At 41.5% G+C, this 16351-nt stretch overlaps 1 protein-coding gene across 1 annotated transcript; it reads left to right on the top strand.

Annotated features, from left to right (window-relative positions):
• Nucleotides 1–5869: 5869 nt before the first annotated feature.
• Nucleotides 5870–15665, top strand: PPIC (peptidylprolyl isomerase C). Its single transcript, XM_080362974.1, has 5 exons — nt 5870–6023; nt 11173–11286; nt 11763–11856; nt 13436–13620; nt 15026–15665. The coding sequence occupies exons 1-5, from the start codon at nt 5916–5918 to the stop codon at nt 15152–15154; spliced, it is 630 nt and encodes a 209-aa protein (XP_080219100.1). The 5' UTR covers nt 5870–5915; the 3' UTR covers nt 15155–15665.
• Nucleotides 15666–16351: the final 686 nt, after the last annotated feature.

Here is a 16351-nt window from a genome sequence, read left to right as displayed (position 1 = left end):
TAAACAAATGTGCTCAAAGCAAAAATGATTCTGGCTCCAGCTGCACTATTTTGAAAACACGTTGCTGGTATCACCTAAATAAATGCTTTGACCATTAGAGTGGAAAGGGTGACACTTCAAATCGTGTTTGGATACAAAATCTAAAAGGCTTAAAAACTATTCACCGAAAGGAAGACACTTATCCGGAGCATAGGACACATTTGTTTTGCATAAGTGCACCAGATGACAGGAGAAGTCTAAGCCGTTTTACAAGTGATTTAAGAGAAGAGACAGCACATACGATACACTCCATCTTTCTGAAGTCACATAAAGGAAAAGACAAAAACACAAACATAACTCTCCATAAACCTCCTTCTTCATTATTCATTAATGCCATATATAGAGACTAACAATTTTTGGACTTGAAGGTTTTTTTTGAACAGTGGTCTCTCAGAATTATATGCCATCACAATGGTCCTGGTGTTTTATAGCTTTTAACTATTTTATAATACAGACAATGTAGAAGATGAAGTGGTGTCATTTCTTATTCTTCATGGGATTAAATGTTTACTTTAAACATAAGACTTTACTGTGCCAGTGATACCTTCAAAACCTAAGACAACTAATACAATGACATTGTGAAACAATATGGACAAAGATCAAGCTTGGCAAAGATGACACACTTTCAGGGATGCAGATCTGAGAATCAAAAACCCATTTCAAAGTGAGGAAATGAAAATAAAAGCTCTGTTACAGCACCCTTACAGAACACAGTCCTTACTCCAAGTTTTATCCTGGCAGCTGTCAAGCAGTTAACATTGATGAAAGTGCCTGTAGAACCATAAAACATTATTATGGTGTCTGTCATGGCCAGAATTCTTTTTACCTGTATAACATGATATACTAGAGCAATTTGGATATGAAATATTTCTATATCACTACAATAAATCATAGCTCACTAAAATGTCATAGTGCTGAAAGGAAGTGCTAGAAATACTGCTAATGCTAGTACTACTAGAAATCAAAACCTGTCAGATGCTATACGCTTAATATATCTCTTTTCTGTATCCATTTTTAATTGTAACGAGCCCATCAAAAGCAATGAAACACCTCAGTACAGATACTATTACTTAAATTGAAGACTGTCAAACAGTAGCAAATTATTATTTCGAAGGCTTGATTACTTCAGAAGACAACAAGCACCAAAACAATGCATGTCTGCTAGCTCTAAAATGTAAAATGTCCTGTGCACCATATTACAAACACAAGATAATTTGAACATATTCTTTTAGTGGGCTATGTAATTTTGGTCACAATATTCTCATGTCACTTGATCAATTAAAAAAGGAAAAAAAGGCAAGAGATGACAAAATGTGCTTATCTGTAACTTATCCTACTCACATTTAAGGATAAAGGTAATATTTCAACTAAAAGCTACACAGCCAGATGACGCCTGCTTTAATATTTGACCCATGTGCAAAGATTGAAGGAATTGGAGGAATTGGGGATGTTTAGTCTACAGAAAAGAAAACTGAAGGGAGATATAATAACAGTCTTCAAATCAGCTGCACTGAAGAGGTGAATACATTGTTCATGGCTAGGGAGGATAGGACAGGAAAGAATGGTCTTCTGTTGTAGGCCCTCTCCTGATTTTTCACTTTTTTTAGTATGGAAAAACTGTCCCTGTGCAAAGCCTCAGTGACTTCGGTGTAGTTCTCAGCAGACTGTACTCAGTTTGTCTGTGTAAGGAGTTTGTGGAGACCTCCAAAATTTTCAAGATAGTTATGCAAAATTAAAGCAGAAAACTGAAGTGGTCATAATAGATTTTTACATATTATTCCCCAGTTTTATTGTAAGTATTTATTTCTTTTCAGTTAGTATAAAGCCTACTGTTCGTCTGGCTTCTGTGCACTTTCAGTTTGATAGTCATGACATGAAATTCCTACAAAAAGTACATGCACTTCTTTCAGTGTCAGGAAGAGATTTTTCCACGTAAAATTGAGTTTTCACTGAACATACTAAGTATCTGCCTCTTCTTGAGATTTCCAAATTAAACATTCTTTTATCTTTTTCCAAAAATTATTTAGCGGCATCACCAATGCGCGTAAACTTTCCAAGATAATGTAAACCAGATCCTGTTTGCTTAAATCTTCAAATCTTGCTGTTTTAAAATGTCTTCAGTGCCATTAACTGCTCATTTCATTCTTCCTGTCTCATACTGTCATCTTGTACATGGATTAAACGTATTTACACTCCAATAAAGAGAGAAGTAATCCTTGCAAACAGCAAAATTTTTGAGAAAGAGAATTTGGGGAGTATTGTGGAGAGTATTGTTCGTAACACCTGCACTGAACAGGCCCTTCTGTATTGGGAGTATTAAACTAAGGAGCTATTCAGCCAGACCATCTTTTCTTGTCTTCCCAGTTCATTGCTCATTTCTCTGTACCTTGTGATTTGAACCAGTGTACTACTGTGACTGACTTGCTCTGAGAAAATATGGTATCATCAGCTAGTATTTGTCTTATTTCAGATTCAAAACTTAGAATTAGGTAGGGCTCCATCTTTTCACACATTTCTGTCAACATTCACCTTGGGACTTGCACGCATCTGGAGTATCAAAAATGCCCTGTCGCACATAGGTCTATTCCCACTCACCCCAAATCTAAAAATATTGCCTTCAGAGTGCTGAACAATTTTAACATGCCCTCAATATGCTCCAAGAGGGACATTTTTCCATTTTCATCATAATCCTCTGAACACCCCACAGTCTGTAATATTTCTTGTTAAGTGTAAGCATAAGGACTGCAACTTCAGCACAAAGAAATACTGAATAGGTAGCTGTAATAAAGGTAGATGGTAGCGATAAACAGAGATAGAAAAGGTAAGCTTTCACCTTCTGAATTTTAACTATTGAAATTTATGTGATTAGGTACACACAGGGACTGCAAGAGGTTTCTCTGAGAATTTAGTTAAAATCTTTTAATATTTTCTAACATATTTGTAAAAGATTACATACATATTTGTAAAATAATACATACATACATACAAAATACTACATTACATACATATTTGTAAAATAATACATTCCTTTCAAAGTTTATACCAAAATACTGGAAAAAATCAGTATATCTTTGAATGTTTATATTTCTGCAGTAAATCTTAACTCCAGAAATAGTCAAACACCTTTACTATGTGGTGATGCAATGCAAAGAAGGCAAACTAACAATAATTTTAAATCCACAGTACCTTATCAAGTCAGCAGAGAAAATAAACACATGCTCAGTTTACTCTGAGTAAACTCCCATACTCACATATTATACTTGCTGGAAGTACACTGGCATATTGAAGAATCTAGTATAAGAGGCAGTAAAGTGTTGGGCCTGCTCTGATATTTAAAGAAGAATGTGAGCATGAAATAAATTAACCACTAACAACGGGATCAAAGAAGCACTTTAACCACCTATACATGCATTAACTGGTTTTGTTTCAGACAAACAGATGTAATTAGTTACAGGGAAACTGGGTAAATGTCTTGAACCATGCCCTGAAGCTCCAAAGACCCCAGTCCTGACAGTGAGTCCCCACAGTAGGGCTTCAGAAAAAGCCCTCAGTTTTACAAAATGCCACCACACAGGTCAGATGCCAAAGTTAAACCGTAGGTTACTTCAGGTGGTACTTTGACTGAGCAGTTACAACCGTAGATATTTTACACCTGTTCAGGAAAAGGAATCTATTTGTGTCAGTCATTAATTAGGCAAGATCATTTGGTGTTTCTGCCCAAGTGCTATGCAGTGTGGAATTAGTAACCACTGCTCTCTGCTGTGCCTGGGAAATGGGTTTTTATGATGGTCACCTGATGAGAAATTTCATTGCAGTCAGACACACTGGTGTAGGCAGCATGTGGGGCAAAATGGAAAACAGTAAAGTGACATTGCCTGCTAAAACCAGTCTATGACCAATCTATAGTCAAAAGGTGTGCATTTGGTTACGTCTACGGCACATTTTAGTTTGGCTCAAGAGTGCACTTTTGAAGTGAATCTTTCCAACATACCCACTTACCGTGCTTCAGTTCTCAATGCAGAGAGGTCTTGCCATGCACAAACTAGATTCCTGTCTGACAAACCTAAACCAGAAGACGTGTTCCAGGAGCATGCCCAGCACTCTTCAACTGCTAGTGGGCATCTGGTCACCTGGATACACCACCTGAAAAGCACACAGCGCAGACATCAAATTTTCAGCACCAACTATTGTGTCTACCACTTGCTAACTGGGGCACAGGCTCAGGCTGAGAGGCTCAGCAGCCATCACAGTGCAGATGTGGCAGTGCAGAGCTTCTTCTCCATCAGGCGTGCCACCCCATCCTTGGTCTGGCTTTGCAGCCAGCGCAAAGCTCTCTGCTGAGGTGCTGCGCCCTATTCCCAGAAACACAGCGCTGCCACGTTTAATCCCGAGTATGTTTACAACAGCCGTTGTCAGACTCCTGCTTGCAGTATATCTACTAATTATTCTTCTTTTGTTCGCTTAGACTTGGAAGGCCACGTTTCACTGTTTGTTAGAATTTTTAAATTTTCTAGGGGCTGTAGCAGCAACACCATTTGGGACAGGTCCTGAATGCAAAAGATTTTTCAGCAGAGAAGGTAGCAGGTCAGTGTGAAAGGTAATTTGATAGACAGGGATCACTCTTCCCTGTCGTGGTAGGCAATGGCTTAGGAAAGACATTTGTGTTTGATGAGTTCATGTGGTGCAGTTCCTTATTGTTCAAAGCCAGGAGTGCTAGCATGGGGGCCAAGCAGTGCCCCTCTCCTGCTACCACAAAGGAAACTAGAAGCATTACAACTGCCTTAGAGGCTTGTGTTTCTACACAGCACATTAAATATGCCAAAGATGAAAGGCTAGCAACCCACTTTCAACATCCCCAGAACATCTGCTACTTTGGCTACTTCACCCACTTGTGGGATCTTCACTGAGCCCTCTTGCGCACACAGACTATCTGAAGTCAAGAGCTGGGCTGCTCAGCCCCTCGCAGGTACCTCCAGCTGCTCTTTAGTGAGGCTGAGCCCCCGAGGAGGCCACACGGTTTCCCACCCCCATGAGGAACTATCACCATGATCACCCCAGTGTTTGTCATCACTCCAAACACTGCCACGCACGCGGGGCTCCCTCTGGCAGCACCCTGGTAGGCAAGAAGCAGGAAAACCTGCTCAGGGGCCTAGCGTAATGGATACTTGAATTTGCACATAAACCTTTTGTGAATTTAAGTAATTAACTAGGGCATAAGGAGCGGCTGAGGGAACTGGGGCTGTTCAGCCTGGAGAAAAGGAGGCTGAGGAGAGACCTTACCGCTCTCTACAACTACCTGAAAGGAGGTTGTAGCATGGAGGGTGTTGGTCTCTTTTCCCAAGTAACAAGTGACAGGATGAGAGGAAATGGCCTCGAGTTGCACCAGGGAAGGTTTAGATTCAATATTCGGGAAAATTTCTTCATGGAAAAGGTTGTCATGCACTGGACCGTGCTGCCCAGGGAAGTGGCTGAGTCAGCATCCCTGGAAGGGTTTAAAAGGTGTATAGATGAAGTTCTCGACACGGTTTAGTGACAGTGCTGGGGTTAACGGCTGACTCGATGATCTCGAGGGTCTCTCCCAACTAAAATCACTGTGATTCTGTGAATGCAGCCGGGGTTCCACAGGCAGGCGGCCGCCACCCCCCCCCTCCCAGCGCCCACCTCAGCCCAGGCGGGGTGCCCAGCGGCGGCGCTCCTCACAGGCTCCTCGCCCCCACCTCCTCCAAAGCTCAGCTGGGCCGGCCCCGGCCTCAGCGCGGCCGGGTGACCGCCCCGTGGTGACGGCCCCGCCGCGCCCCCGCCAGCCCCCCCGCCACATGGCGCGGGAGGGGCCGCCCGGCGGCGGGCGCAGGCGCCGCAGCTCCTGCCTCAGCGCCATGGCCCGCGGGGGGCCGGCGGCGCTCCTGGGCGCTGTCGCTTGCTTCTGCTTCCTGGCCCCGGCGGCTGAGGGCTTCAAGAAGAGGGGACCCAGCGTGACAGCCAAGGTGACTCGTGGCCGCGGCGGCTTCGCCTACGGGGAAGCCTCCCCGGCCGCCGGCCTGAGGCGAGTCGGGATCGGTCGGTCGTGAAGGGGCCGCGGCGTCTCCAAGGCGGCCCCATGGGGGTGCGATTGCTGCCAGCTCCGCGGCTGTTTCCCGCCCGTACTGAGAGGGTGGGGGCCGCCTGGCCGCCTTTTACCCCGGTTTTACAGTGAAAAGCTGGTCCCTCGCCGGCTCGCCCTTTCCCAGGCCGGGTTCCGGGCGGAAGGGAGGCCTCCGCGGCCATAGGGTTTGGGGAGAACTTGGACAAATGCCGTAACTTTCCCGTTTCATAAGTGGATTGGGTTGTGTTTTGTTTTGTTTTGTTTTAACCCCTTTAGGTATGGCTCTTTTCTGTAGGCGCTGGCACGCCTCAAACTTTCAGTTATCTAATCGTTCCTGTTCCTCACAGAAATGGTAACTTTAAAGTTTGTAACTACACGGTCACGCCCGCGGTCTGGGCTGTCGCCATGGGCGGCTGGGGGCTGTGTGCTGGGGGCTGTGTGTGTGCCGGTGTCTGCAGCGCACCGAGCAGCGGGCTTTAACCGCTATGGGGCTTATCGCACCTCCCTGACCCCCCGCCTCGTTCCTTGCTGAAACTTGCTGTTGTGAGCTGTCATTTTATTACCCCCTGGTTTCCCGCTCCCTCGTCATTCCTGCCCACTCCAGGCTGGGGCACCTGGTGTGGCTGACAACCTGAGCACCCCCCATCACCCTTCATAGCGTGCTGCCGGCAGAGCTGCGGGCCGGGGTGCGGCACGTCGGGGTGCTGCCGCTCTCCACCGTGGGCAGGACGGGGTTTGCAATGAAGGCACCTGTGGTAACGACAGAGATGGACTAACAGGCTGTGCCACCTGGCAGAGGGCTGGGGACGCGCTTGGTTATAGCAACATGCTAGCATCTCTTTCCGAAAAGTTTTTGCTGGTGCAGAAGGTAGGATGCCTAGTTCGGCGTTGGATAAAGTAGGCACTGGATGTTTCTGCCCTCAAGTACCTCTCCACCGACACTCATGAGCGAGTGCCTTGTTCCTGTGAAAGATGCCTGCACTCATGAAATCATGGCAGGGAAGGACAGGCGCAGAGGTGCCTCTGAACTTCATTGCCACCATTGCCTACAACTGTCTACAGTTTCACTATTACACACCATTGGATTTGATTTTTTGGGGGGAGGGGAGTGTAAATCTCATATGCTTTCACCTCCAAATCATCTGGCAATATATTCCAGTTTAGTTACGCATGAAGTACTTTGCTTCTTCAGACCTTCTGCCTAGGATTTCATTTTATGCCCTTTTCTGATTCTTAGGTTCTGGGACATAGAAGATTGCAGCTGCTAATTTTCCTTGTCTGAGCCACTCATAACTGTACAGAGCTCATCAAATCACACTGGTTTTCTCACTTGCGGCTTTTGTAGTTTTCCTATAAAAGATATTCCAGGTCTTTGACCATCTATGCTGCCCTTTTCTCTACCTTCCTTAAGTTGGCTTTATTGTTCTGCAATAGAGAAGCCAGAATTCCATGCAATGCTCAAGGTATGAACGCACAGTACAGATGTATACCATGGCATAATTATGCCCATCTCTTGTCCTTAACCATTTTTAATTATTTCTGACATTCACTTTCCTTCTCTGACCTTCACAAGCCTTGTAGAGCCAAACTTTTCATCAAACTGCTCAGGGTGGCTCCAGCTGTCTTCTCTGAGTGGAGTCTAATTTAGGACATCTTGTTGTGACTGTGCAGTCCTCTTCCACATGCAGTATTTTACATTTATCAGAAATTCCTGTATCATTGTATTAGCCGGTCTCTAAGGATCACGGGGTCTTTTTCTAACAGTCAGCTTTTTTTTTTTTTCCCCTGAAGAACGGAATACTGGTGGCCATTTTTTCGTTGTGATATAAACCATCTTCTGTAAATTATATATAAATGTTAATGAGAACCAGCCATTCTTACTGCTAGGCACTTTTTTGTTTCAGTTTTGAATTACTAACTGCAAATTATAAGTAAGCCTAATATTTTTATAAATTTTAATAAGATCAAAAATCTATAATTTTCTTTAGGAGTTTTAGTGAAGCATCTGGCCAGATGTTTTTTGATATTTGAGACTGCTGTGTTGGCCACCTCACTAGTGTCTGCATGCTTACTGACTTTCCAGAGAAGTTGAGGAAATATGCTTAAGAGAACATGGCTTCTCTATGCAAAAATGGCATCTAGGGCTACCAAATATTTCCATATTTGATTTCCTGGCCAGAAATGCACAGACACATTATATGGTATATAATTAGGAAGTGCAGAGCTTTCAAAAAATCATCGAGCGTATAGCACGGGTATGTGCCAGAAACTTACTGTTTGTTCACAAATGTGGAATACGCTGAAGAAACAATTTTTTGGAAGTATTTGGCTTGCTGGTTAGGTGAGTAGTAGCTCTGCCACGCATGAAGCCTTCTTCTCAAGTTAGGTTTGCAATATATGATGGACTTGTTTCCGTGTGCTCTGTGAAAGTGTTTGACGTTACTCCTATCTGGGGTTATTGCTTTGTAGCTTCAGTTGTGTTACTTGTATATGCTTATATATTTCAGGCAGTCCTTCTACTAGGACAATATTTCCAGGCAAAATAACCTGTGTTTAGAAAACATAGGCAGGCAGTACCCCTTACCCAGGTAAACCTGGCAGCAGGATTCAGAGAAGTGTGTTTATTAAAATGTTAAGGAGTTAGTGAAAGTGTGCTGTTAGTACTTTGGGAACCACACATCTAAGAAGCATGTTATTTAGTGCCAAGTGCCAAGGAAACGAATGAGGTGTATCAAAAGGAATTTTATTTTCTTTACAGAGCTTTTATAGCATTAGCCAAAAGTTCAGCAGTCAAAACCACATGGAAGATCAAGAAACGGTAGAAATGTTTAGTGGGAGAGCATGAAAGAGGCATTCACATTGGAGAGACTGTGGTCATTTATTATCATTATTGAACTAATTTCCTAGCATTGCAGACGAGTAATAGTTGGTTGAGTGCCACAAGGAACAGCAAATACCACATCATAGGAATGCACATTGCTGTTTCCTAGAAGTTGTAACAGTCTTTATGTAACTTTTTCAGAACTTCAAAATGCCTCATTTCCTGACAGCTGTTCCTATTTTCAGTAATTGATGGAACATTTTTGAATGTTCAAATATGCATTCATATATTCTGAACTATATTAAAATGCTTTAAAAATAATTTGCCTTTTTGAAGTTGCTTTGTAGCAGCATCTACATTGACACTTTTAGGCAATCAGCTGAATAATGCAACCTGGTTATTTGTCTATAATGTTTGAATTTATATTTTGGAAAGTGACTCCTTTCTTGAGCTGTAGGATTTTCTCCCCACTGTTTGTCGATTTAATGAAATCTCAGCTTTCACCCAGACTCAATCACATACATACTAATGCCTAGAACAGTGAAGATTATGACTGGATAGAAAACTATTGTTTGTGGGGATTATCGGTACTATAGTTTCTTATTGTTCACTACACTGGAACAGAATCATTGCTCTTCCTTACTTTTGTATTTCATCTTTTCTATACAGCTTTTGTATACACACGTCTGGGAACAATCTTCTTGAACACTACCTTCAAACTTGTGATACAGCAGGCGCATTAAGCCCATAAAAGCAATAAGAATCAAGATGTATAGTCACTAGTTTTCAAACAGTTTTCTGCATTTTGGTAGCTCTGAAAGGATTTTTCTTGAACAGCACCCTCAGGAATTGAAGGATACTATAGGTTTGTGCAAAAGGAACTGCAGTTTTTGCATTGTTGAAATTTGCTGTTTGATATTGGAATATAATATTAAAAAAATATGGTTATGTTATGCATAATTATAATTTGCTTTTCTTGCTTCATTTTTTTTTTCTACTGACTTATCACTTGGTGTTTATTTTATATTTTAGTATTTTAGACTATATAAATGTTAGACAAAAAGCAAATCTGAGCCATTTTCTTATTCGAGTTCAAAATGGGTTGTAACGCAGCAGAGATAACTCACAACATCAGTGCATTTGGCCCAGGAACTGCTCACAAATGTACAGTGCAGTGATGGTTCAAGAAGTTTCACAAAGGAGATGAGAGCCTTGAAGATGAGGAGTGTAGTAGTGGCCATCAGAAGTTGGCAACGACCAGTTGAGAGCAATCATGGAGGCTGATCCTCTTACAACTACGTGAGAAGTTGCTGAAGAACTCAGTGTTGACCATTATACAGTTGTTTGGCATTTGAAGAAAATTGGAAAGGTGGAAAAGCTCGATAAGTGTGTGCCTCATGAACTGGCTGAAAATAAAAAAAAATCGTAGTTTTGAAGTGTCATCTTATTCTACACAACAACAACAAATCACTTCTCAGTCGGATTGTGATGTGCGTCAAAAAGTGGATTCTATATGACAACCAGCGATGACCAGCTCAGTGGTTGGATCAAGAAGAATCTCCAAAGCACTTCCCAAAGCCAAACTTGCACCAAGAAAAGGTCGCAGTCACTGCTTGGTGGTCCACTAGAGCTTTCTGAATCCTGGTGAAACCATTCCATCTGAGAAATATGCTCAGTGAATCAATGAAGTGCACTGGAAACTGCAATGCCTGCAGCCAGCATCAATCATCAGAAAGGGGCCACATTCTTCTCCACAACAACACTGGACTGAACATCACACAACCAGCACTTCAAAAGTTGAACAAACTGGGCTACAAAGTTTTGCCTCATCTGCCGTATTCACCTGACCTCTCACTAACTGACTACTGCTTCTTCAAGCATTTTGACTATTTTTTTCAGGGAAAATGCTTCCACAACCAGCAGGATGCAGAAAATACTTCCTAAGGGTTCTCTGAATCCTGAAGCACAGAATTTTACCTTACAGGCATAAACAAACTTACTTCTCATTGGCAAAAATGTGTTGATTGTTGTGTTCCTATTTTGATTAATAAAGATGTGTTTCAGATTAGTTATGATTTAAAGTTCATGGTCCAAAACTGCAGTTACTTTTGCAACAACCTAATACAGACCACCCAGGAGCAGTTTCGTACTACCTTATGCTTTCAAAAGCTTGGTCTTTATGTTTTGCTCATGTTTGTGTCGCTTTTGTTCTTTTCACAAAAATGTTCAGGTATTCTTTGATGTGAAGATTGGAGACAAAGACATTGGCAGAATTGTAATTGGATTGTTTGGAAAAGTTGTCCCAAAGACGGTGGAGAACTTCATTGTGCTGGCAACTGGAGAAGTACGTTTGTGGTTTTCTTCCATTTTGTACTGCAGTTTGGACTGAGAAGTAAACATTGTTTAGTGCTGTTTCAGTTGTGAGCTCTCCATCTTAATTCCGTGGAGCCTGTGCAAGAGCGCCATCACCAAGGCTGTGCACTGGTGTCTGTCTTCTCACGTCCTTGAGGCTTGGTTCACAAGATGTTGGATATCACCACCTCAATCTGTCCCTGCCAGGCAGACCTAGCATGTAGAGGTGCTGTGGCTGGTTGCCAGTCAAATAAAGACAATGGCTTTGATCACCTGAATAATACCTGCTTTGTGGCAGTGCAGCCCAAATGCATTCAACTGCATCTCAGTTTAATATTATTCTGGCCAGTATTTGTCTTTGGTGGTGGTATATTCTGTGAAATCTGGCCATTGACTACATGTGTATTTCCATATGACTGTAAAGAACTGGATGTTATATTCATTTACAGAGTTATTTTATTTTCTTAGAGAGGATATGGATACAAAGGAAGTAAATTTCATCGTGTGATCAAAGACTTCATGATTCAAGGAGGAGACTTTACAGCTGGAGATGGATCAGGAGGTAACATGCTTGGTATCTTCCAGGTTCCCTTTTTGTTCTTCAAATGTCTACTGAAAAGACAGGCAAAACAGCATATTCCCTCATTATTTCAGGCCATATAAATGAAAAACAAAATGTTTTAGAGCAGCTAGTACTTTTCCAAGCATCTTGGAACATAAGCTGCAATTATTTGGATTACCTGATTATATGTATGTGTAGAGCTTCCTTTGTGCTCAGTTTTTGCAGATAGCTCTCTTTTCTGTCTGTGGCCTGTCCCCAGTCAAGGTGCATGGCTTTGTGTGGTGGCTGGAGCCACATGACCAGCTCTGCTGATCCTACACCATACTGTCTCCAAAAGGTGGATATCTACGCCCTTCCACTGCTCTGACTTTGTGACAGCACTCCTTTCCTGAGGCACTCAGTGAAAGCGCATAGAGGGAAGGCAGGTGGGGAAGCAGTAGGCTGTCCTCTCTGCCCTGGGCTCAGCCAGTTTGGTGGAACCCTCTGCAACGTGCTATGGGTGGGAATTTCAAAATCGGTAGAGGAATTACAAAGCCAGGGTCACACCCTCTCGCTTTTTTCCCTCTTACTAAATGTAAAACCGCAAACTTGCTGGTGGTGTGAGTTCTGCCTGTGTGTTGTAACTTCTCCCTCCTGAGCCTCCAGAAGACCAGTTCAGTCCACTAAGGAGGACAATCCCTTTGCAGTGTCTCTTGCATTGCATGCATTCTGGCTTCTGATTTCTTCTCTTCCTTTACATGCACATTCTTCACGTGCTGCGTTTTGAACTATCTGCATAAAATGTTAGTGATTTCCCCGCCGGGACAGAATGGAAAACACATTCCTTTTCCTTGCAGCGAACGATGGGGAAGGCTAAAATACCAAAGACACAAGTTTTAGAATTAAAGGTAGGCAGTGTTTGTTTGCCTGCTAATACTGTTTATTGGGATAGTATCTGACAGTGTGTTGGGAGTAATGTCTCCGTTGTGCTAGGTGCTGTATAATTGAAGAATGAGACAGACAACCCTCTCTTTTCAAAGTGATGGTGGTTTACACATGACTCAAATGTTTTCTTTTCTAAACCATTTTAGAAACATCAAAATGCTTAGGTAACGCTTGTGCAAATCCCCACCGAGTCTTTTCAGCTAACTTCTATTTGGTGTTCATATGTTTCTAAACAGGTCTAAAGCATTTTCTCACCAGGAGGAAAAATTTGTAAAAGACTAAAATTGTGACAGAACACAGCAACCTTGTTTTTAGTGGCCATAATTATACAATCTAAATTTGTTGAACAGGGTGAAGTATACTATTGTTCAGTGGTGTCTGTAAACAGGACATTTGAAGCTTGCTTGTTAAATACAAAGGATAAAGCATCATCAGCTTTAAATTTTCTTTCCTTATATGTGGTGCTTTACCTTATCTTCTTCTTTATATACAAGATGCTTTTAGTTACAGAATGGATGATGGAGCAGTGATGTTGCTGTGCTTCCTCAAACCAGGAGTCTTCAGGTCCTGAATTTATACTTCGTTTTTCTCATTTTTGAACAAAAATGGTTTCTTTGATGTTGTTAAAAGTTTGCTTTCGTATTTTGTGTCACAGGAAGAAGCATCTATGGAGAAAGGTTTCCAGATGAGAACTTCAAGCTCAAACACTATGGAATTGGATGGGTTAGCATGGCTAATTCTGGCCCAGACACCAATGGGTCCCAGTTCTTCATCAGTGTGACAAAGCCTTCCTGGTTAGATGGAAAACACGTAGTATTTGGCAAAGTCCTTGATGGAATGGTAAGCTGGAAGTAGTGGCAAGATCAATACGAGAAAATCTAGACAAATTGTTACCTATGTTAGTGTAACTTAGACCATTGTGGTTCAGAATTATTGAGTGTTTATCTGATATGTAGAAAGCAATTGTGAAGATCCTGAATCTGGACAATTTAGAACTTAAATAGCAAATGCTGACTGCAGAAATGGAAACTTAAATCAGGTGTGTGGCTTGCGCAGCTCTTGTTTCCGACCACTAATGACTGAATTCAACACTGACACCTTTTCAGATTACGAGTGGAGTAAGTTCAGGTCTGCCTTTCACTAATGCTGTTAGTCATGAAATGAAATAATTGTATTTCTGCAAGGTAAAATCTAATTTTGTAGCATGTGCTAGTTAACATTTTCACTGTTATGGTTTTTAGAAGCACATGAATGTAAAATATACAAACATACTCAGATCTGTTTAAAAAGAAAAAATCTAGTTAATTCCCTCAAACTCTACACAGCTGCAAAACCGATCAAACGTATGTCATTGCAAAGGCCACATATATTTTAAGTTTAAAAATGGCAGTTCCAGCTAAATACACTTTTAGTAGTCTGTTTTTCCTTTTAAATTATTTCATCTACTTTTTGTTTTGAAAGGAATGGGGGAAACATGAACTGCTGTACTTGACCAGCTGCTTGTGGAGTTTGAAAACCTCCTCAGAACACTTGCCTCCACTTCCACTTTGATATTGAATTCTCATGAGCTACAGTAGCAGCTTAGAAGTTTTGATAAGAAACTTAGACTAAGTTTTAGTTCAGTTAGGTTAATGGGCAAATATTGAAAGCCAGGTAGTCAATATTCCTAACTTCATTTTGTCCTTTCGAAATGCTGCTTCAGTTATCTGCCTTGCACGAGGCCAGTAGTTAACGTGTACCCATCTGACTGGAAGGCATGGTGCCACACTTAAAAGTTGTGTGTGTGTATGTTACACTAAAGGTAAAAGTCATCAGATTTCTTGAAGCACAGCTATGCTGTACTAATAGAAAAATAGTTCTTGCTTATCCTTCATGATCTCTGGATTCACTTTCTGCTCATAGACTAAAGGTAGACCCTACATGTGCTACGTCGATCAGCTGAAATGATAATTTCAGCTGCTCCTTTTTGTGTGTGATTTTGGTTTTGTTTTTTAATTTTTATGGGAGGGCAGACAGCCTTCCTTGTGCTTGTGTCGGCTGTGTCTGGGTTATAGCGTGGCACAACTACTAATGTGGGAAAAAAACCCCAGCATATGGGAACTCAATGGGGTAAAGGTCTTTATTCAGAAGTTGTTTCAATAAATAGTAATGCCAGGAGCTCTTAGTTGTTTGCCTGGTATCAGACTTGAGCCACTGTGGTTTCCTTGGCTAAACTGAACTCTTCTTTTTCTTTCTTTTTCAACAGTCGGTGGTGCATTCGATAGAACTCCAGCAGACGGATGAACATGACCGGCCCCTTCAAGACTGTGTGATTGTGAACAGTGGCAAAATAGCTGTAAAAGAACCATTTGTAGTTGAAGTAGGTGACTGGTGAGACCAACAGTCAGAATGCAAAGTAAAACTTAACCATTTTTCTCTAAGGCCTATTTTGGACCGATCTCAACTGTCCATTTTTTCTCCTCAAAGCATGTGAGGCTATATTTAGATAATACTTATGATTTGCCAAATACGTAAAAGATATGACCATTTCTATAAAACTTGATAGAGCTGTCACTCCTTGAAATTCAAGACATATCCCACTAAATTCTAGATGTCACAGAAAAAGTATTTCATGAAAAATTTCCAAGGTACTTCTGTTTTTTTCATAGTTTGAAATACAATCATTTTGTTCATTTTGGAAATTTTTGCAATATTTGTTTCCACCTTTTCAACAAAAAATACTATTTTCTGTCTGTTACAGCATGTATCAGCATTTTTAAAAGTAAAAAAAAAAAAAGTAAAATACAGAAATGTTATAACTAAATAAACTTTGATTTTAAATAAATACTTATTGAAGAGCTTTATTTATTTCCCCTTGAAAAGGCTTTTTTCTCATCGCAGTTGATTCTGCAATATATGCAGGGGGTGGTGCTTTCCAGGAAATTAAGTTGTAAGGTTAGAGCAGGGATGGTAAATTTCTCTGATCTTAATGTGTCAGATGAAGTTTGTCTTTCAAAAATCCAGAGTATTCAGATGATACAATCCTGTAATCAAGGAAAAGCAGCTCTATTGTTGAATAAAATCAGTTAGAAACTGATTAAAACAGCAGAGTCCTTGTTTTACAGTACAGTGAATTTTATAACACCTTGCTAATCTTATTTATGATAAAGCTCAAATACTCTTTCTTGCAGTTTTGCTGTTTGTCAGAGGTGCAACTCCAGGTTCATTATTTTTTGAATGCCTCTTAAATAATTCTTGACAACTGAACTGCTAGTTTTTAAACACGGTCAGCATAAGGTACCACTTGGAGACAGTAGTGTTCATCAGGTTCTTTAATGGTTACATACTACTCCACAGGAAAGGTGTGAGTTTTTTTTTCTTGAGTTCTGGTGTTTCAGAGCTGAATACAGAAGACGCCAAGATCCCGTGAAGGATTTATCCACCCATACAGCAGGCAGCACACCACTCACCTTTGTAGTGACTTGTTTCCTGAAGGTGTCCTGGAGCCCACGGGAGGTTCCCAGACTTGGGGTGGTGCAGGGGAAGAGCAAGTGCTACGGCACAGAACTTGTGGGTACCTACGGGCACCCCC

This window comes from Nesoenas mayeri (assembly GCF_963082525.1).
Source record: "Nesoenas mayeri genome assembly, chromosome: Z".
NCBI lineage: Eukaryota > Metazoa > Chordata > Aves > Columbiformes > Columbidae > Nesoenas > Nesoenas mayeri.
The sequence above is the reverse complement of the archived record's forward strand: the minus strand, read 5'-3'. Positions and strand labels throughout refer to the sequence as shown.